At 36.1% G+C, this 20,168-nt stretch overlaps 1 protein-coding gene across 1 annotated transcript in view; it reads right to left on the bottom strand.

Moving 5' to 3' along the window:
* Positions 1-291: 291 nt before the first annotated feature.
* Positions 292-20,168, bottom strand: part of LOC128984811 (cilia- and flagella-associated protein 44-like) — a 32,746-nt gene continuing 12,869 nt past the window's right edge. The window contains exons 8-29 of the mRNA XM_054404179.1: positions 19,421-19,663; positions 17,417-17,515; positions 16,660-16,796; positions 14,720-14,909; positions 12,948-13,133; positions 12,444-12,583; positions 10,975-11,233; positions 10,416-10,585; positions 9,974-10,192; positions 9,518-9,643; positions 8,975-9,146; positions 7,820-8,008; positions 7,320-7,517; positions 6,945-7,123; positions 6,276-6,519; positions 5,144-5,333; positions 3,945-4,095; positions 3,641-3,779; positions 2,602-2,765; positions 1,846-2,077; positions 1,474-1,602; positions 292-1,077 (exon numbers count right to left, since the gene is read on the bottom strand). Coding sequence (XP_054260154.1) covers positions 628-1,077; positions 1,474-1,602; positions 1,846-2,077; positions 2,602-2,765; positions 3,641-3,779; positions 3,945-4,095; positions 5,144-5,333; positions 6,276-6,519; positions 6,945-7,123; positions 7,320-7,517; positions 7,820-8,008; positions 8,975-9,146; positions 9,518-9,643; positions 9,974-10,192; positions 10,416-10,585; positions 10,975-11,233; positions 12,444-12,583; positions 12,948-13,133; positions 14,720-14,909; positions 16,660-16,796; positions 17,417-17,515; positions 19,421-19,663 — 4,206 coding nt within the window. The 3' untranslated portion in view covers positions 292-627. The remainder of the gene's footprint in view (positions 1,078-1,473; positions 1,603-1,845; positions 2,078-2,601; positions 2,766-3,640; positions 3,780-3,944; positions 4,096-5,143; positions 5,334-6,275; positions 6,520-6,944; positions 7,124-7,319; positions 7,518-7,819; positions 8,009-8,974; positions 9,147-9,517; positions 9,644-9,973; positions 10,193-10,415; positions 10,586-10,974; positions 11,234-12,443; positions 12,584-12,947; positions 13,134-14,719; positions 14,910-16,659; positions 16,797-17,416; positions 17,516-19,420; positions 19,664-20,168) is intronic.

Below are 20,168 nucleotides of genomic sequence, written 5' to 3'. Positions count from 1 at the left end.
ATAGATCGCAAGACTGTTCGAAATCTCATGTCTGTTTGTCATCAAAGCCCGGCTCTCTGGTAAATTATTTCCCATAAGCAAACCTGCTTACGATGTAAACTCGAAAGGTTCTTATTGGACTATTGCAAAAATATTTCACTAAGCAAGTCGTATTAAAAAAAAAACATTAGATATGGCAGCAGGTTTGCTGATTTGGGGGAAAGGAAAGTTTCTTTTTAGGATAGAATAAAAAAATGCATTTGTCAAATTTGATCAAAATATATAAAAAAACCTACAACAGTTTTCCAAAAGAATAACATACAGATTTATGAGAATTTTCTCTGTAACCTTGATAGTAATAGTACAACATTGATTCAGTATACAAAATTGTTAGTTTTTTAAGCTATAAACGATAGCTGTATTGAAAATCGTGCATACAAATTCCCTTACCTCCTATATTTATCCTATAATCTATGCCCTATACCACCGTAAAGGGAACACAAACATGTCTTGAAACCCTAGTTATTTCCAGACCCTACTCTGATGATCTAGTAAGTGATTTCCAGCACCCTAGAGTATTTCACATTTTTTTAGCTAGTATAATATTTGTTCCCAGTGACTTCAATTTTCCAGTTCAAATTTTCAATTTCAGTCCGCATTTTCTTCCTCGTGGCTGTCAGTACTGGTTGATTGTTCTCTTTCATCTTCTTGGTCCTCTAGTTCCCGATTCTTCTTTTCCAGATCTTCCACGTCTTGTTCTTCCACTTCCTCATCTTCCTCTTTTTGAGGGTACACCCCTCTGGGGAACCCTGGAGTAGCTGCCCTCGGAAATCCCGGACTTCCCTCTCTCGTTTGACACTCCGTTGAAGCCAAATCATCCGAGTCTCTGAAACTCTGAGTCTGAGCCGTCGTGGACTTTGTTTGTTCTTCCACGATCGATGGAGGAGGTATCGGTGGCAAAGGTCGTCCTTTCAGGGTGAGCACTTTAATCTCGTGAATTATCGTCTCTTTTTGCAAAATCTGGTTGTGAAGTATCTTTGTTAGACTGCGTACATCTTCGATGTATTCTTTTTCTCGATCGTTTGAATCCGTAGCAGCCTGCAGAACATAAGATTGGAGGTTTTATAAAAGGAAATTAAAGGTTTTGTTCCTTTAGAATTTGCAAACAGAAACACTGTCTAATTGATACATTTCTGATCTTCTGTATTATTAATTTTCATCAAAATGGTTATGGAAAGGCAAAAGTAAGAGTATGCTTGATTCAATTATGTTCAGAGCTCTTCTCGGCTTTGAGATTCAAACAACAAATTTTAAATCATAAATCTATTGCTAGAGAATTAACATACCTTAAGCTGGTTATTAATTTATAAAGTAATTCGAGCTATTTTAAAAGTTTGTTTATCATTGTTAGATTAAATGCAGACCAAATAGTTAAAACAATAGTTTAAATATATTTGACCAAGTAAAAAGTTAAAGAGTTCCTATGATAAATACCTTTTTTACCCTCTGTGTTAAAGTGATCAGTTTCTGTTTTTCTTCTTCTAGAGAGGAAAGCATCTGGAGTTTATGGGTGTTCTCTCGCATCAAATCTGCTAAATCCTCAGATTCTTCCAAAAGTTCTTCCTGTTCAAAATTAATTTATTATTTTACAAAGAATATTTTTTTACATCCGCCACAGTGGTTTGTTCCAATTTAATTAAGAGAACCAAATTTTCTTAAACCGTGTCCTCTCCCATTGCAAACGCAAAGCCAAGTATAACTGCAATAAGCATTTTATACTTATACGCCAACCCCGTACGAAGGACGGGTACTCTACTAGTAACAAATATAAATGTTGCTTATCGATTTCACAAAACCAACACTAACCTTTAAATCTCTGATAATCTTCTCATATTTTCTATGAAGTTCCTCTTCCCGTTTCGATTTGCGTATGTTCTTTATCATCTGCTCAAGGCTCTTTTCTTCTAGCGTTTCTACATCAACCTGCTGGCCAAACTTGCATATCATCGCTTTGTCAATGTCTTTCTTCAATTGCGATATCTTTGATTCCATTTCTAGACATTCTTCGGTCAACCGTTGTTGGTACCGCTGGCTCTTCCTGAAGTAGAAACAAACTTTAATTGAACTCAAGAAAAAAAAGCTTTTTTATTTTAAAAAAATCCCTATGAAAAAAATGAAAAATATATGTAGAATTACGATTTGCAGCCTAAAGGGTGATTGTCAGATTATCGAGGTTGAAGACTAACAAGCATCAAGTTACTTAATACTAACTTTTATCAGTACTAAATCCAAATTGTTATACCTTCTCGTACTATTATTTAACCACCAGCTCTCACCTCCCTTGCATGATCTTAAGAAAAGTCAGTAGCTTTTTGATGGTTCAAAATGAGCAGAATGCAGCTGACCAGCTGATCCTGATCATTGTGCTTTAAATAAATGATCCTGACTGATGAACCAGCTGATCTTAGTCAGTAACAAAGCTACGCAGATAGTACTCACAACATTGTACACTCATCCTTCACTCATATTTGGGTTAAAAAAAGCACCTGCTTCATTCCGAAATGAACCAAATAAAAGGTAAAAGTTAAGTAACCCCTAAATAATTAAAGCTGTAATATTTACCTGAGTTTTTCCAGCTGGGAGTCAGTTTGCCGCTGGAGCTCCGACACCCGAGCTCGTAGTTTGTCAAGCTCTGGCCGAGACATGAGCAGACTTCGGCCGCAGATCTGTCCGCAGCGCAGCACTACCAAGACCTCCGTCTCGTTCAACCGTGACTGTTTGTCTTTCTGAAAAATACCAAAGACAAAAAAAATTTCTTGACGACACATAATCATGGGTCATGGGGGGAGATTTCAGTATATCGCCCACTACTAAGTCTAGAGTGTAAGTTATCCCAGTATTCCTGTGGGGCGAGGGGATTGTAGGCCAAGACTGAGAATAAAATGGGCAAGACCACCAACCTATTTAGTACCAACTTTTAACAACAAATAAAAAATGTAAGTTCAAGATCAGCAAGTGATAAGAAGCAAGCAGAGGGAAGTAAAGAGATTAAACTTGTGAGACAAAATGTAAACACAGAAAAAGAAAGAGTGAAGTGCAGCTGGAAACATGAAGGTGATAAATGTAAAATTTGGAGAAGAGAAAGATGGAGGTATGGTAGTAAAAGAAGTAAATGGAAAACCAAGATCAACACCAACTTTGGGAATAAATTAACAAGTTGCAAATTAGCTCCGAAAAAAAAATTTCCACCAGTGTGTGGCCAAAATATGTGACATCTAGAAAACTTAAAACAAGATGCCCCGTGATAGTCTTTGCAAACAGCTATTAGCACAACTGCGCAGTCGCTCCATCTTGCTGGTACCATAATAAGACTGTTGCTATTCTCGTTAAAAATTATAATTCATTACAAATTACGTTCCTTAAATACAGTAACTGTATTCAGGCCGGTTAACGTCAAACATGAAACACCTGAGGCGTGTGGTGGGGTAGGAGGGGAGGTGGAATGCTATTGAAAAAAAGTTATTGTAAGGCGTTACAATCACTTTTCTGTATAACAACAAGTAGCAATTCTCAGTGTAAGCGGGAAAGCAGTAGGGAAATAGTAGTTTACAATTTTTAAGATTTGTCGACTATCTAGTACTTTGTCTAAAACCTTTGATACCTGTAATTTCTCAAGCTGATCCTGGTTCATCCTTAGAACTGGTTCAATCAGTTTAAGGAACTTGTAATTCCTCTCCTTCTCCCGTCTCATTAGGTCAATGGTATTTTTCTCTGTGTTTATTTTGGCTTCCAGTTTGTACCTGTGGTTGAAATTCATTTACTTTACTTCCAACAGTTCTATTACGAATTAATAACTAATCTCGTGAAGATTCCTACAAATTGATCAGTTATAATTAAAAGCAACAACTCGTATGTTCTACTATCACAAATAGCTCAGATTGTATACAAATTGTTCTGCGAGTTACCTTTTAGCTCTCAGTTGCACAGTTTCTTTGTGAATCTGCGGATCACACTCCGCAGGACATTTCCCGTCTTTCCGTCGTGGACTTGGTCGGCCGACACTCACTGTTGTATCGGAGTCTTCTGATGTTTCGCTGGACGAATCCTCGTCACTTTCTATAATATTATTTTTAGTTAGGTTAAAAGAACTTAGTTATCTAATGTTCTATCTAGAAGCACATCAATAGAAAAAAGACAGCCGCCTCAAGCAAAATAAAAGTATGCCAGCTAAGACAAAGCGTCCTAAGCTACTTTCTTCATCAGACAATGATGATGTGGTGTCCTGAAAGACTTAAGGGACAACAAGTCCTGAAAGAGGGGATGTCTCATGATACATGACTCTTATGTACTATGAAACGTTCGATAAGTATTTTCCTTTTATTAGAATTTTTTTGTGTAAAAGGATGGTTAAAAATTATTTAAAAGCACTACAAATTTGAAAACCGCAGGCACACAATTTAATAGACATGCTTACAATTATTCTTTCATTGAAAAATAAAAATTGCACGATATGAAATTGAATTGTGTGTGGTTGTGAATGCAGGGTCAATATGGTGGCTTGATGAACAAGATGAGAAAGGTGACAGAGTAGAAATACTCCTAGGATGTGACATGGAAGTACTCAAAAAAAGGGAGAAAAAGAAAACCTTTGATGAAACTATTGGCAGAGGACAGAACATTGACATAACGGCCATTAAAAGTGGCCTGCAAAGGCACAGATGGACATGAATACTAAGAGGATTGAAACCAAGCAATCATCATACATGGAAGAGGAGGGAGTTTGTGAAAGATGTACAAGAGAAATCCATTCAATAAAGAGTTATCAATAAGGAATAAGTACAAGAAACTAGATCATAAACGGAGACAAATCACATCTTCAGATGCTTGGTGAGGTTCAGGACAGGCTACATTGGCTAAAGAAAAGTATTACACATCTGGGACGGTTTGTTTGTGAAATTCCCATTCTTGAAAACAAATTGAGATGTCGATTTTTCTTTAGGTCAGAAACTATTTTATATCACGTTCTAAATCATATTTCTCAACAGTTGCAACGTTTGTGAGATTAGAAAGAACGGGTGTACCTCATGTACTGACTTGAATGTTATTACAATTACTGTCATGCTAGAAAGCACTGTTTGTGTTGTGTGTATCATTTTTAACAAACCTCCTTCCTCCTCTTCCGAGCTGCCAAATAGGTTCGGCCGACTCTTCTTGCGGAAGATCCGATTAAGATGTTTACCAACACGACAGTTTGCCGTCAGTTCGGCAAAGATCTTCTCCACTGCTGCCAACTTCTCCTCCAGTAACGCAACCTCGGCAGCTCTGACGTCAATCTTGTGCTGAAGAATGTTGATCTGGAAAAACAAAGCTAGATTCTGATGTATGTAAAGTTTTGAAATCAAAGTAAATTAAACTCAATCCTTATGAGGACGATGCACACTGTGGTGCCTATTTAAGATGAATATATAAGCAGTGTAATTGTAAAATAGAGTCTTATACCTTGTGTAGTTTGAACGCAAACTGTTATTCTTCAATAGCACCATTTGTTCAATGCCTTATTATCAAGAACTGGCAGAGGTTGCTAACCAAATATCATTTCTTACCTAAAACGATTTATGTTTCCTGTAATAAATCACCCTCTGATTTTCATGTTGGGTTAGTCTCTGGATTAAGATATTGCAAGATTAAGAAGGTTTAGATTACCTGTTGTGTCAATCGATCATTGTTATGAACAACTGCAGCTGTTTCATGCTGCTAAGAGCACAGCTTCAGGTAAATAATGTTAAAACACTATTTTCATTGATGAATGAGATTGTCAGCATTTATATATTACTCTTCTGGGACAAAAAACACAAAAACATACAAAAACTACATTTACACAAAAAAACTCGGCTAAGTAGTCCAAACACGAGGTGCATTATCTGTTGGTGATTAGTAATGACGTTTTTAACCTGAAGCTGTGCTCTTAGCAGCACGAAACCGCTTAGTTATTCATAACAAGGATCAATTGACGCAACATGTAATCTAAACCTTTTTAATCTCACCCTCTGAACTAAGGTCGCCCAGTCTCTTCTTACGCTTGGAAAGATTGATGGATTGTTTGAATTTTTCCAGATACCTTGAGCTACATGTTTACCAGATTAAAGCATGGATCAATAAGGGTTGGGAGTTAAAACTTGTCATTGGAGTAAGCCAGACTATGTGCATTTTTAACTATTTCTTATTACTTAATGATAAAAGAGTAATGGATAGGCAAAAGCTAAAATTCTCATCAATTGGTTGGACAAATCAATCACCCTGAGATGTTTTGTGTGTTTCTCCGCAAGGCTGTTGTTAACTCGTTCCATGATTGCAGACTCAGCTTCGTCAAAGCTATGCATTATGTGGAACTCTTGATGCAGCAGATTAACGAAACATTCGAGATACTTGATGTCGATCGACAGTTGTAGTCGTTGTCGAGCGAGTAACTCTACTTCCTGGTCAAACTGTGTCAGTAGTCGCGCCATCTCACTGAGGATCTGGTCTTGCTTGAACAGCTGTCTGCAGAAGTGAAGCGGGATTTAGATTTATTGCATTAGCGAAATTTCATCAACACCGTCAAATAAAATGATTAGGTGTTACCGTCAGATATTGGCTTGCTGTTTCAGAAAATTGACAAAAGATATAAAATTTACTAGATGATTTTGGATAATCAAATTTTGCACCATGGAATGTAGCAATTTGTATTGAAAAAATAACCAATATACAATTGCCAATAAATAGCTACCACTACAGGACAAACTCAAAAATAACCATTATTATGATACAAGAGAAAGAAAATAGTAAAAACAATAGAAAAGGAAAAATAACATATTTATAGAAACAAAGTTTATGATTGATTAAAACTAAAAAGGTGGGGAATTTCTTAATTACAAACTTTATTAACTTACAAAAACAAATATAAGCAAATATAAGGCATCAATCACCTGGTTTTCCGAACACTTCTGATTTCGCTTTCCCACTCGCTTTCTTCTTCTTCTAGTTCGATTGTGTTTCCCTCATCATTCACCACCATCAATGTCGATTGACTATTGAGGATGAAAAACTCTTCTTCGTACTCAATTGGGTCGTGATCGCAAAAGTCGGGGTCTTTATCAGGATAAATCTGTTACAAAATGAAGAAAAATTCTTTAAATTTGATGTGTTATCTTAAGTTTTAAGTTTATTGCCATAGTATTTATGTCTATTATTTCTTTGATTACTAATATGTTAATTATTCTAAAATTATTAATACAACTTTTGTGACTGTCAGTTTTTCACCTTAAGATTTTAAATTCTACGCAACTTAATTTTAAACCGACCTGATATTGACGTTCAGGAAACTCTTTCGGTATGTTAAGCTGAGGTTTGGGAGGAGGCAAGATTCTGCAGTCTTCTGGCAGTTCATCATAAAGATACAACAGCTGATTCTCCAACTGATGCACATTTCTTACTAGTTTCACCTTCTTTTCTCGTAAAGAATAGACTTTACGGTTGAACTCTTCTTTCATGTTGAATATCTGTAGAAAACATAAGTAAATCACTTGAAAAATAGTCCTGGACATAGGTAAGTGACATTCTATGTAATATTTACCAGCCTTTGAAACACCAATGATCTTCCTAGCAGGAAACAACAGGCGCTGCAACGAGAGAGAACATTGCTCCTGCATGCAGTAGTTGTGATGCACAGTCCGGTCGAATCTGATCAGCCAAATTTTTTCTGTTGTTGTGCCTCCACCTTTTTTTTACAGAACCATATTAAAATAAGCGTTTTTAGTTTCTACGAATTGACAACTCTTAAGATTGGAACCACTTCTCTTACCTCTCGTTTGGCTTGAACTAGTTGGTTCAGCTTATGCAGACTGGTGTTTTTGGATTGGTCAGGTAGTTTGAATTCTTCCGACGATTTCAGTTTGTAGTCTCCGATAGTTCTCATCGCGTGTTCAATCGCAGAAATGTCTGTTGAAAGGTTCTTGTCTTGGTCTGGTTGCGTTGCTAAGAACGCTTGCCACTGTAAACATTACATTTTCAAAATACAACTACCATAAACCTCTTTGAAATACAACTTGTCATTGGATTTTTTATAAAAGTCAAGCTATACAATGCTGGACTACACTTCATTAATTATCTGAAGGCAATGATCCTACTTTATTAGTAAAGGGTTGTCTGGTTAAGGTGCTTGGCTTCAAATCTGAAGGGCGCTGGTTCAATTTAAGCGAGATCGTTTCCAGACCCAGTTGCCATTTGTCATTGGGTTATGAATTAATGATGCTATTTAACAAAACGGTCGATGTTAGATAGTAACAAGACCAGGATATGGACCATCCCCTTTCAAAACGTAAAAAAATTTCATCGGCGCAAAAACATAAAAAATTAAAAGAGTAGATTTAACATACTCCCTACCTGTGTTAGTATTTATACATACTTGTGTTGGTTAGTCTATAGTAAAAGATAACAATAAAATGCCCATTATGTACTATAACATTTTTTAGAAGGATTTTAGATAATTATTTTTTAATCCTTTTTTAACTTAGAAATTTTATATACAATGTTCCTAAGACCAATGACATACTTATTTCTGTAAATCGGGCATTTAAGTTCAAAAAATAAATATGTGCCTTTCCTCGCCCAGGACATTTAAATATATAATTATTTTATATCACTTTTAGTACATGATAATGTATTTTTATGTAGGTTTTTTATTGGTCAAATGCAGAGATGTTACTGATTATTAAAATTAGTTCACCTACTTGTATAAAATGTTTTATGACTCAAACATGATATGTAGGCTGTTGCATTGCAATGGTAATTATTGTAGAATCCACATTCCTAATACAAGTTTTAAATTTACTTCGTTGACAGGGGTGTTGAAAATAATAATACTATAATTCGGCCGCTTAGAAAGCGACCTGCACGCTAATGCTAACCAATGCTAGAGGAGGTCACTTTCTAAGCGGCCGAACTATAATCATCTTACCTGTTTCTTTCGTTCTTCTTTTTTCTGCTTGGTAAGTTTGTGTTTCTCCAGAGCCCGTTTTGTTTTAATATTTAGCCTGTCATATATGTCCTGTACTGATCGCTGGTATGGTTCCTCTGACTCAACTTCAAGAATGAAAACCGGAGACAGTTCCGGCACAGCTTTTTGCAATCTGAACAGAATGGTTTAGCAATGAGTAATAATATTGTGGACAGTACAAACTAAATAAGACAATAGTGGATTCATCAACGGATGGTGCTCAAAAAGGGCTTGACTATACCCAGAATAAACGGAACTGATGAGAAAAGTACAGCAATTGTCTCTTACACTTTTAATATTGAAAAGTTCCACATTGTACTTACAGCTTATCTTGTCAAGAGAGTTTTTTTTATTTTTTTTTGTGTTCAACAAGCGAAACCTTTTTTTTTGTAGCTAATAAAAGCCTACTTGGCAGGACTCTTTGTGAACCTAATTGGAATCTTTGTGTACATTGTATGATTAAAGATGGATCTGGGTAGATAAAGAATTGTGATTGGTACTTACGATTCAGTACCAGTGTCTCTAATTTTTTCACAAGAGTTCTGCAGCACTCGTTTGATGAAAGCTTCTCCTTGTTCAAAGTCTTCTCCAAGTTTTCTATGAACAAACGTTGAGATGCTCCTTCTTCCTCTGGCAAATGTTTTGTCAGCATTAGTGATTTACAGTACAATACAGATGGATAGCTTTTATTTACCTTAATCTTTATTTGAAAATTTAGAGTAGTTACAAGGACATTTAATTTTCTAGCCATTTGCTATGTAAAATGCACAAGTAAGTTTTTAGTTTAATTGTATGCACGATATCCATCATAAACAAAATTAAAATTACATCATCATGAACAGGATGTTGAAAACAAATTTGAAAATAGAGGGTGTAACATCTCTTTGTTATGCTTCTTTACCTCTTCAGGCTACATCACTATGTTCTACAAAATTAAATTCAAGTTTAACGGGTACCAACCCAATGGCGGAGATTTCCACATGAAACGCAGCCAGACAATCCATGAAGTAGTGCTTCATCTTGTAAAGGCAAAGCTGACTCTTCTGAACTTCAAAGTTAAGTTTATGCTTCACCAACTTCATCTCCTTGTCTATCAACTCTTGAATGTGAAGTTGCAAACGTTTATCCAAACGAAACTCAGAATACCGTAATCTTTGAGAGTCCGGTAATGCTGCGTTCCTAAATAATAGAGTACTGTATTACTAATTTTATTGGTCAAAAGTCGTTAAAATAATATTATTTACATTTCAAACTGAAAATAAGGACACAGTTTGTATAATGTATAATTTACTCCTAATTACTAACTTGAAAATTTGTCACTATTTTATTTTATTTAAATTTATTTTAGGAATGACTAAATAATCATTTATTGAGAGAAAGTTAAAAAGTAAAAGCCAGTAACTTTTCGAGCAGTAGGCGATATTTAGTACGAAGAACAGCCAGTTGTTTTTGGACTCGAACTTTTTTCATCATCGCCACAGCCATTTTCTCTTTGATGACTGCATCTTTCTTTGCTTCCTCCAAACTCACCCCAGGCTCTTCCTCCAAAACCAGCTCACTTCCTGTTGTAATCTATTTGTAAGAAATGGAAGAATTAAAATATATATCATATTATTAATGTATGTGGTAATGTTGTTATTGTATGTAATATTTTATTTACATACAAATACGAAAAATATCGTAGCCATTCGTTGTTAACCTTGCCTGAGCCCTAGTCTGACTCCGTCACAGGGAATCATTTTTAGATTTATCTATAGAAAAACAAGAAAATTACAATGTTTCCATTAATTTGGTCTCTATCATGTTCTTTTAAAATTACATACAACGCAGGTTATTGATAAAATCAGATATAGAATACTTTTAAAATTAGAGGTTTATATTTATCAAATTTTTATGTCATTGATACTATCTGTAATGAAACTTGCAGCACTATTTCAGCTCTATGAAACTTCAAAACTTACTTGCATAACTGTTCCGAGTGATTCATCAGAAAATGTTTCGGTTTCGGTTTCAAGGCTGAAGACGAAAATGTTCCCATCCATTCCACAATCGACAAGAAATCTGAATCGATTTGAAACAGTTATGTCTGTGATCATTCCATAATCTATGTCATGGAGCCTAATGTCATCGTAGCCAGTCGCCAGCCAGGCTTGCGCAACTTTGGTCAAACATCTCAATTTGCCATTTTCCAACCCAAGATACCAAGTGGAGCTTTCGTTTCTGAAACAGTTGAGTTTCTTCTTGAATCTTTTCTCTCAGTGTCAGTGTGCGTATGCGGAAGGCAACTAGCCCACTAGAGAAAAACTGAAGAAAAATTGTCATAGTAACTTCTTAAACTAAATAATCGTTTACAGAATCTTTTTTTCTGTCAGTGAAAACTATTTGACTGAACAAGTGTAAATATGTGCTTTAAATAAACCGTAAAAAAACATCTCTTTTTAAAATAAAAATAGCTCTAAAAAAGAAATAAACAGTTGAAAACACATTCATTGTTTTTTAAGGTCTATCCAGTTCAAAAATATTGATATACCTACAGTTTCTCAAAAGAAAAAGGTTTTGATCCCTCTATTTTATATGTATAGTCCTCGCTTGTTGCAAAACCTTGTAAATTCAAGTATTGGCCCTAAAACATGTCCTAGTAAGATTTTTGTAAGATTGTAAGATGCCACTCATCCTGCACTCATATCCATTCATACTTGGGTTAAAATACCTACTTTGTATGGTCGCCATTTCATTGAAAAATATTAAAGTATAAACACATTGTTCACAAAACACCAATATTTACACATCTATGAGACAGTTTTTTTCAAATTCAATTAAATTTTTTCAAATTACAGTTTGACATACAACACAGTTTTTCTTTTTAGCAACAAAATTTAACCTATTTACATTTTTTCCAACTTACGTAATATAAGCGGTCGAAATATATTCTTTTGATATTGTTTCATTAAGTAGACATTTTGACTGCCAGCTATATTCGTACAATCCATTTTTATTCACTAAATATATTGAATTGTCTTTTGAATAAAGAGCACATATTAAGTTTTCAATCGCATCTCCTCCTGAAAAACACTTAGTTAAAGTACAAACTTCAATTTCGATCTCTACTCAAAATATATACTACATAATTCACAATATTTAAAATTAGAAGAGCTGACAAATCAAACTACTTTACAACAATAGCGAACAAGGAGGTAAAAATAACAAAGAGTTCAAGTTAAAAAAAACAAATTTGTATTTTCGAATGTACGTGCAGTTGCAGTGTTCCCAAAAATTCTAAGTTTTTATTTAATTATACTTGTTCCGTGTAACATGTTTTAATAAAAATAATAAATCACTAGTACTGTTTGAAATATGCTATGGTTTCAACTTAATAACTCTAAAGAATTGTTGATCAAAAGAATTAAGTAAATCAAGGGTAAATAATTACAATAGTAGATTAGGACCTTGGTATTTTGGGAATTCCGTTGATATTGGTGGACTCAACTGATAAGAAATCCCAGTAAATCCTTCTTCAGGGATTACAACTTCGCTTAATGAAGAAACACAGCACACTAGCAAAATCCTGATCTGTAACCACCAAAATTTGAAGTTTTGAATTACTTAATGGTTGAAACTAACATTTTCATTAGCAGTTTTCCCAATAAAAACACGCCGTAGCCAATTGTTTGACTAAGTTGTTGGTATGCTCTTTACATAGTTGTTTTTGGTCAAGGATAAATGGTACAAGAAGCTTTACTGACTTAGGCATATATAGTGTTCAGTCTGTCTCAGAAGGAATATAATCACTTCAGTTTTACTTTCATTTATCTTTATACATACTAACCGTGGTTAGCCGTTTTCTTTTTCAGTATCTAAGTATGCTACAAGACATCTTTGTAGGATCTATCTATGTACAACAATTTTACGTGTTTTTAAATTTCAAAATACAAACCTGTGTCGGGTTCCAGCACAGCCCTCTCACTGGAGCCTCCAGCTGGAGAAAACCGACTGGAATCAGTTGTATTGTCGACTGCAACTTGTACACAAACACCGATCTGTCTTCACTCCCCGTCACAAACAATGTTTTCTCAGGGTTTACGCAGATCGCAGTTATTCTTCCTTTGTGAGGTTTAGTTTCCTATGGAAAATTACTACTAAGTTAAATGCACATTTAATTTATTGCAACTTGTTATTCCGTCTTTCTGAACACAGTTTTGTTAGTCGGAAGTCAAGATGTCTTTAATATGGAAAAATTACATATCACTGTGTTTCAGCACTTCACACTATTATGATTTGCAATACGGTATATTTATATAGCATCGGTTCCCATAGTGATAGTTATTGTTTGGGTGGTTGATAAAGTCGAGTTTACGAGGCCAATAGGCAAGTTACGGGACAGGTTACCTGCATCTAGCATATTTCAGGTTCTGCCACACGACTGGCTACGTGTAAAAGTGACTTATTACTGATATCATAACAGCAATGTTGACAGTATAAAGCAGAATACGGAAAAAACATCAAGCGTCTGGTGTATGTTTTGAATTTCATAAATTGATATGAATTTACAAATTCATATTAATTTATGAAATCGCTCTGTCATATTTACAAATATTTACAAAATATATATCTGTCATATTTACAAATATGACAGAGCGATTTTTAGATAATAAAACTGTTATAGCAAAATAAAAAGCTAAAAAACTTGACCCATGCAATATTTAAAATGATGAGACTTCTTTCCAGTAAAATATTGTATTTGATACATATATTGACAGGTTACAAATCAAAGAAGTATAAAATAAGAACAAAACAAACTTAAATACAGGTGGCACTGGAGAGAAGAAGAAACATCATGATCCAGTCAGTTTCATTTAGTCAGTGGCAGTGAGATAAGACAGTGCTGGCCAGCCTGTAAGCCGCGTTTACACGAGGCCAGTAGGCGGGCAGGTAACTTGGAGCAGGTAACCTGAGGCAAGTAACCTTCCCCATGTGGACGACTACGCTTGTAAATTATAGGCAAGTTGCCTGTCTACCTGCCTGGCAGGTCGACTTGCACGAGGAGTAGACAACCTGCCCCCCCACCACTCGAAAACGGCACCTGCCCCACAACCTGCCTCGCACTGACGCCGTGTGGACAACTAGCTGTTTGTTTTCCTTGCACTGACGCCGCGCCGTGTGGACAACTTAGTTGTTTGTATTGGATGTCTGTTTATTGTTTAAATTGTTAACATTTTATATATTTGTGCAATACAATACCAATATAATGGCTCCGCGTTGGTCCGAAGAGATGACAATTCAGTTTTTGGAACTTTATAAGGACCGGCCTTGCTTATGGGACCAGTTTTCTGAACTGTACAAGAACAAGAATGCACGCGAAACAGCCCTTGGTGAAATAGTTTCCGCTATGAAAATTGAAGGGTTTGGAATAACTGAAGCTAAATCTAAAATAAAAGCTTTACGAGCCACATACTCTGGTGAAATGGCCAAAACAGTGAAAAGTGCAAAATCAGGCTGCGGTACAACCGATTTGTACGTGCCTAATGTAAAGTGGTTCTATATAATGAAAGGTATAATGGAAAAAGGAGCACTGAAAAGAGAATCGAAGAGCACTCTGGTAAGTAATGTATGTTTATTTATACATAATTTGGATCCTTTCTGTTCTGAACACATGTTCACTGTTAAGGTTAGGTTAGGTACATGTATTATTAACCTGTATCAATGTACCATTTTTAACTGCCAATGGACAGCACCTTCACCGACAAAGTATCTTTTGTAGGCGTCCCTTTTTTGCTTTGCCTTCTTAGTTTGCTGATGACTTCCTATGCGTACGACACTCTGTAGGCCATTAGTCTCTTGTCTCCAGCAACCGGGAAGAAATTGTCCAAGATTGTAATCTTCAGTGTCCACCGCGCCCCTAGCAAAATATGTGTGAGTTGACAACTTCCTTAAAAAATTGTGCAGAGCACATGAAGCAAAAACAATTTTATCCACCGAATCTGGAGATATTTGAATAGGTTTTTCAAACACCCTGAACCTGCTAACAAGTATGCCAAAGGCGTTTTCGACGATACGCCTAGCTCTAGAAAGTCTATAATTATAAATTTTGCTTTCCATGTCAAGTTGAGAACCTCCATAGGGTTTCATTAAGTATTCCTTAAGTGGAAACGCGTCATCGCCCAATATTACACCATCTTCTGGTAACAACCCAGACTCTAGGCTGTCCATTAATGAGCATCTCTGAAAAACTTTACCATCAGATACAGAACCATTACTTCCAACAGAAATGTATGTAAAACAGTAGTCGTGATCCACTAAGGCCAGTAGTATGATACTGTGTGACTTTTTGTAATTGAAAAAGGTACTTCCGCAATTATCTGGGGCTCTTATTGTTACGTGCTTCCCATCAATAGCACCGTAGCAGCCGGGAAATTGCCAACAGTCTCTAAAACCTTTTTCAATTGTCTTCCATTCTTCATGAGATTCTGGAGTCTGAAAATAAAATTACATGTGACAATAATGTTATTAAATAATATTTAAACTAAACCGTCTTGTGTGACATATATATATATATATATATATATATATATATACATAATATACATCTCAAAATAAAGTTACGGCCCTGCCGGTATGCACACAAGACGTTTATCCAGATGATTCAGTACAAAAAAATCCCTTTCTTTCCAGGAAATCGCGTCTAACAAGAGAAAAGCTACCAGTCCAATTCATGTTGATGATAACAACAAGCAAGAAAGTAATAATGAGGATGCAGAGTTGCTTCCTGAAGTCAATTCTGTTGAAGATGATAAATCAGCAGAGGACTGTGATGTTGGAACCGATGGGTCTTCAGTTCAGCTTAATGCATCAACATCTACTGCTACTCCGGACCGTTCCATGCCAAAACGTTTTAAGCCAAGGTCAAAAATTCAACAAATTGCACATACAGCTCGTGAATTAAAATCTCTATCTTCTTCCATTAAACAAAAAGAGGAAAGTGAGCACGACATTTTCGGCAAACACGTCGCTGCTCAATTGTCCAAATTAAGTCCATTGCAAGCCATAACAGCAGTTGGTAAAATAAACGCAGTATTAACTGAATGTCGGTTAAAGGATCTTACTGATTCACGTGCCTCACCTTACGAAACTTATTCGTCACTTTCTTCTCCACAAACGCCAACTAATGACCATCGCATTCAAGAATTAGTAATACAGACCTCTGTTGATAACTCTGTTGATGTTGATGATCAGTCAAACATTTCAACACTCGGTGTTTTCAACACCATTGGTGAAGCATTATTTACGCTCCAGAACAATTTTCCAGGAAAAAAATAAACTGTGCTTTGAGGTGTATGTAACTGACTATGTGTTTTAACGGTATTATTCTACTTTTCAGCTACATACAATTTAAAAGATAAGATATTTGTGGAAAATTACAACTTTTGTTACTTGCAATTTCTTTCAACTAAAATAAACGTATAATTTACTAATACGGTTTTATAATTACCTTTATGTACTCCTTAAGACATGTATATATAGCAACGCACACTTCTGGGATAAGTAATGAGATTGCTGACTTTGAAACACGGAAGAAATGTTGGAGAGTCCTGTAGCTATTTCCTGTAGCCAGGTATGACAAGGTAATTTCTAATTTCAATTTAGCTGACAAAGCTGGTCTCATAGTTGTGTCTTGTTTAGTTATCACAGGTTCTATAAGTTCAAGAAGTGCATCAAAACTCTCAGGTGACATCCGCAAACATGCTCGATATTCTGCTGGGTCTTCATTACGCAGTTCTGTTAGTAACTGGACAGATGCACCACGGTCATCTCTCCTTTTAAGCCAATCTCTCGCCCATAGTTTCTTCTTTTCTAGTTCTTCTAATAATATTTCACTAGATTCACTTACAAAATCCAGTATAAGATTTCGCGTCATTTCTTGTACGTCATCATATGATAAAACAGATGATGCACTTTCTGCCATTTTTAATACAACTAATAACACACTGGCTGGCTCCCACAACCCACGTTGTGTGGACAGGCTCAACGGCAAGTTGCCAGTACAGTAACTTGCCTCAGGTTACCTGCTCCAAGTAACCTGCCGCCTACTGGCCTCGTGTAAACGCGGCTGTAGAGTTTTAACCAGTTTTATCACTTTTTATTCCATACTAATTATTTTTTCCAACATGAAAGGTTTTAATTATTGTGATTGTGACAGTCTTTTAAAGAATCCATTGACATACCACAATGTTTTAATACATTGATGATGTGGTTGCATGCAAAATGACCAGACAAAGTTCTAAGGAACTAGTCATCATACCAACAGCTGTGGTTGGATAAGGTAATCATTTTATTTATTTTGAAAACTGAGTTGAAAAAGTTACAAACTGTAACGGTTTTCTTACAAAAGTCCATTTGTGCACTTACTTGTTTAATAGTAATACAGGTTCCAGCTTCTGTCAATGATATTAGTTTTACTGAACCATCGGCAAAACCAAGTGCAATAATCTCTTCTTCAACTTTCTCCTGCAGAACACAAACATTTATTAAAAAAAAAAACTAAAAAACCTCTTTGTTTTTACCATGAACTTTAATTTTAATGGATGACACAATTTAAAACTATGTATTATTTATTAGCATAATCTGGCTGCGGGGCAAAGATGTTTTTGGCTACGTTTTAACTACAGGGTGAGGCAAAATCTATTTTCAGTGGTCCACCGTTCAGCGACAGGACATCTGAGGGTGATGGGGGGTTAGGCTCGTTGGAAAGCCTACACGCCACCATTGTCAGTAGTCATGAAGCAGTAGTCGCCTGAGCAACATATGTTTTGTTATCGAGTCGTATTTTAAAAGTAATTTCAGTAATTGCAAACTCAGCGGCAGTTTTGTGCATACTTTCAATTATGTCGACAAGGAGAAGTTCCGTCTTGTAGCACAATTATGCGGTTTGTAACTTGAGAACAACAATGTGTTCTTCGTTGAAAAAGAAGCCGTCCAAGGTCAGCTCGGATGCCAGACAAAGTGGATAGAGTTTGTATCGCCTCGGTCCTGATTCCCGTAATCGATTTGTATCGGTTCTTGCTGTTGAAACAGTCCTAATAGGCCCTCCCCTAAAAAGCGGCTGCCTAGAACATCTCTGATCGCTTGGTTAGACAGATTTTGAGGTTCGATCTTGTTTTTCATCCATACATATTGGCTATTGTTAAGCAATTACAGCCCACTGACCATGAAAAGCGATAAAAATTTGCTGGACAAATGATCGATTTAAATGTTGATGATAAGATTTAATGTTTACGGCTTCGTAAACAAAAAGTACTTTTGCTATTGGTTATTTACAAATCTTGAAAAGTTACATGAACATAGCCCCAAGGGTGTCCACTGAGTGGTGTGGTATCACAAAAACTTCTGTGGCCATATTTCTTTGAAGAGGGATGTCGATCAGTTACAGTGAATTTGCTACGCTAACTGTTTATGTTACAAAACTTCCTCATCCCAGAATTCTGGAGAAAGCGCTTAGTCCTGAGAATAATGTGGTTCCAACAGGATGGTGCTGATATCAGTTAACTAATAATAAAGTATCTTTCTCTACACAACTTTAATGATATCACCTGTTTTAATTTCAATTACAGTCTTTCCTACTGTTCAGTATTTCGTCTAAATATTTGATGTAATATTATTTGTCAGGCAACTCAGCACTGCTTTTTTTCAATTGGCTATTGTTATCCTTTCCACAGAGATAGATAGAGGTCCCGTTATTCTATCCCATTACTTGCTTAGAGGGGTCAAGTATTCTCTCATTTCTGAACTAAAATATAGCAATAAATTTATTGGTCGAGATGGTCATGTGACCACTGGACGTGTCCATTTCCGATACCCACAAGCGCCAGTCTTTCGGAAAAGCTCCTTGATGTAACACTCCCGTTCATCAAGTCTTTATTTTTTGGTCAGTTGATTCGGGACCGTTCCCTATTAACAATGTATTGTAATCGGGCCCCCATATTCTCTATTTCATGTTACTCATAATTGTATTTTGTCTATATTGTATTTAACTGTGTATTAACTCCCTGAAAAGTGATAGCTCCTATTCAACGTGAACTTCTTGTGCGGCTTCCGCGAACGCGTGTGAATATTACCTATAAACTAACTCATATAAACTAACCCGTCGTTTCGACATCAAGAAAAGTGTTTAGATTGGACATTTTCCATTGTCTTCCTCAATAGCTCATCCAGTGGGTATCCAATGTGTAAAAAAAATACTAGGTAGTTTAAGTTAGACCGGTTGATTTAGGTAAATGTAGATTAATATTTAGTCACTTGAAAACGGGAGGAGTTTCTTTAACTTCTGAAACGTAAAAGCAAAACACTTTGCGTAGGAAAAGTCCATAATCTTAAATTTAAATAGTTATCCTTCGCAATGAACTTTAAAACTACCTGAATTAAAAACCAGTACAGTTTGCTTCCTCCGATTTCAAACTCTTTGATGGCGAGCAGTTTGCCTGTGGTCAAGTTGTATATGTGCAAGACTCCGTTGGCAGCCAAAGAAGCAAGGGTGGGGGACCAGGGGCTAGACGCTAGAGAGCACACTGGTCCCGCATGACAGCTGTAGAGACGTAATGGCGAAGCTGTTGCGGCAGAAACTTGCATGTCCACCTGCCACAGCCCTCCGTTTCTGTCCTGCAACAGAAATGTAAATGAGGACACCCAGGATTAAGGGTATATGAGAAAGTAATACAGACCTCCAGATCCATCATCCCATGAAAATATATTGGATTGACAACTTTACCTCTGAACGGTTTGAATGTACATTGTCTCAAGATCATAGGTTTAATACTAAATATAATTCGCTGTGTTTATGTTTTTGTTATCTAAGAAAGTAAAAGTTTGGATTCCTTTCTTTAATATTTGTTTCTCATTAATTTAAAAGTTTATTCTAATAAGTCAACTAGAAAGATAATGCCTTGGTTATTGTGTGACGCAAAATTCTAGGGGGGGAATAAACTAGTATTCACCAAGTCAGGCTAGGCCTACCCCTAGAACCGGCCACACTCAAATTTCTTCCCCGGAGTGCTCAGAAGGAGCCGAGAAAAATCCAGGGGTCGATACGAAGGTGTCACGGCTTTGACTGATCAATTTATTTAAAATTTAATCGAAGGCTCAGAGCTCTAGAAGCGCTCAGGAA

This window comes from Macrosteles quadrilineatus, unplaced genomic scaffold, assembly GCF_028750875.1.
Source record: "Macrosteles quadrilineatus isolate MER2022 unplaced genomic scaffold, UCM_ALF_1.0 Scaffold_2__2_contigs__length_208266976, whole genome shotgun sequence".
NCBI lineage: Eukaryota > Metazoa > Arthropoda > Insecta > Hemiptera > Cicadellidae > Macrosteles > Macrosteles quadrilineatus.
Note: the sequence above shows the minus strand (reverse complement) of the source record. Positions and strands in the feature narration are given on the sequence as shown.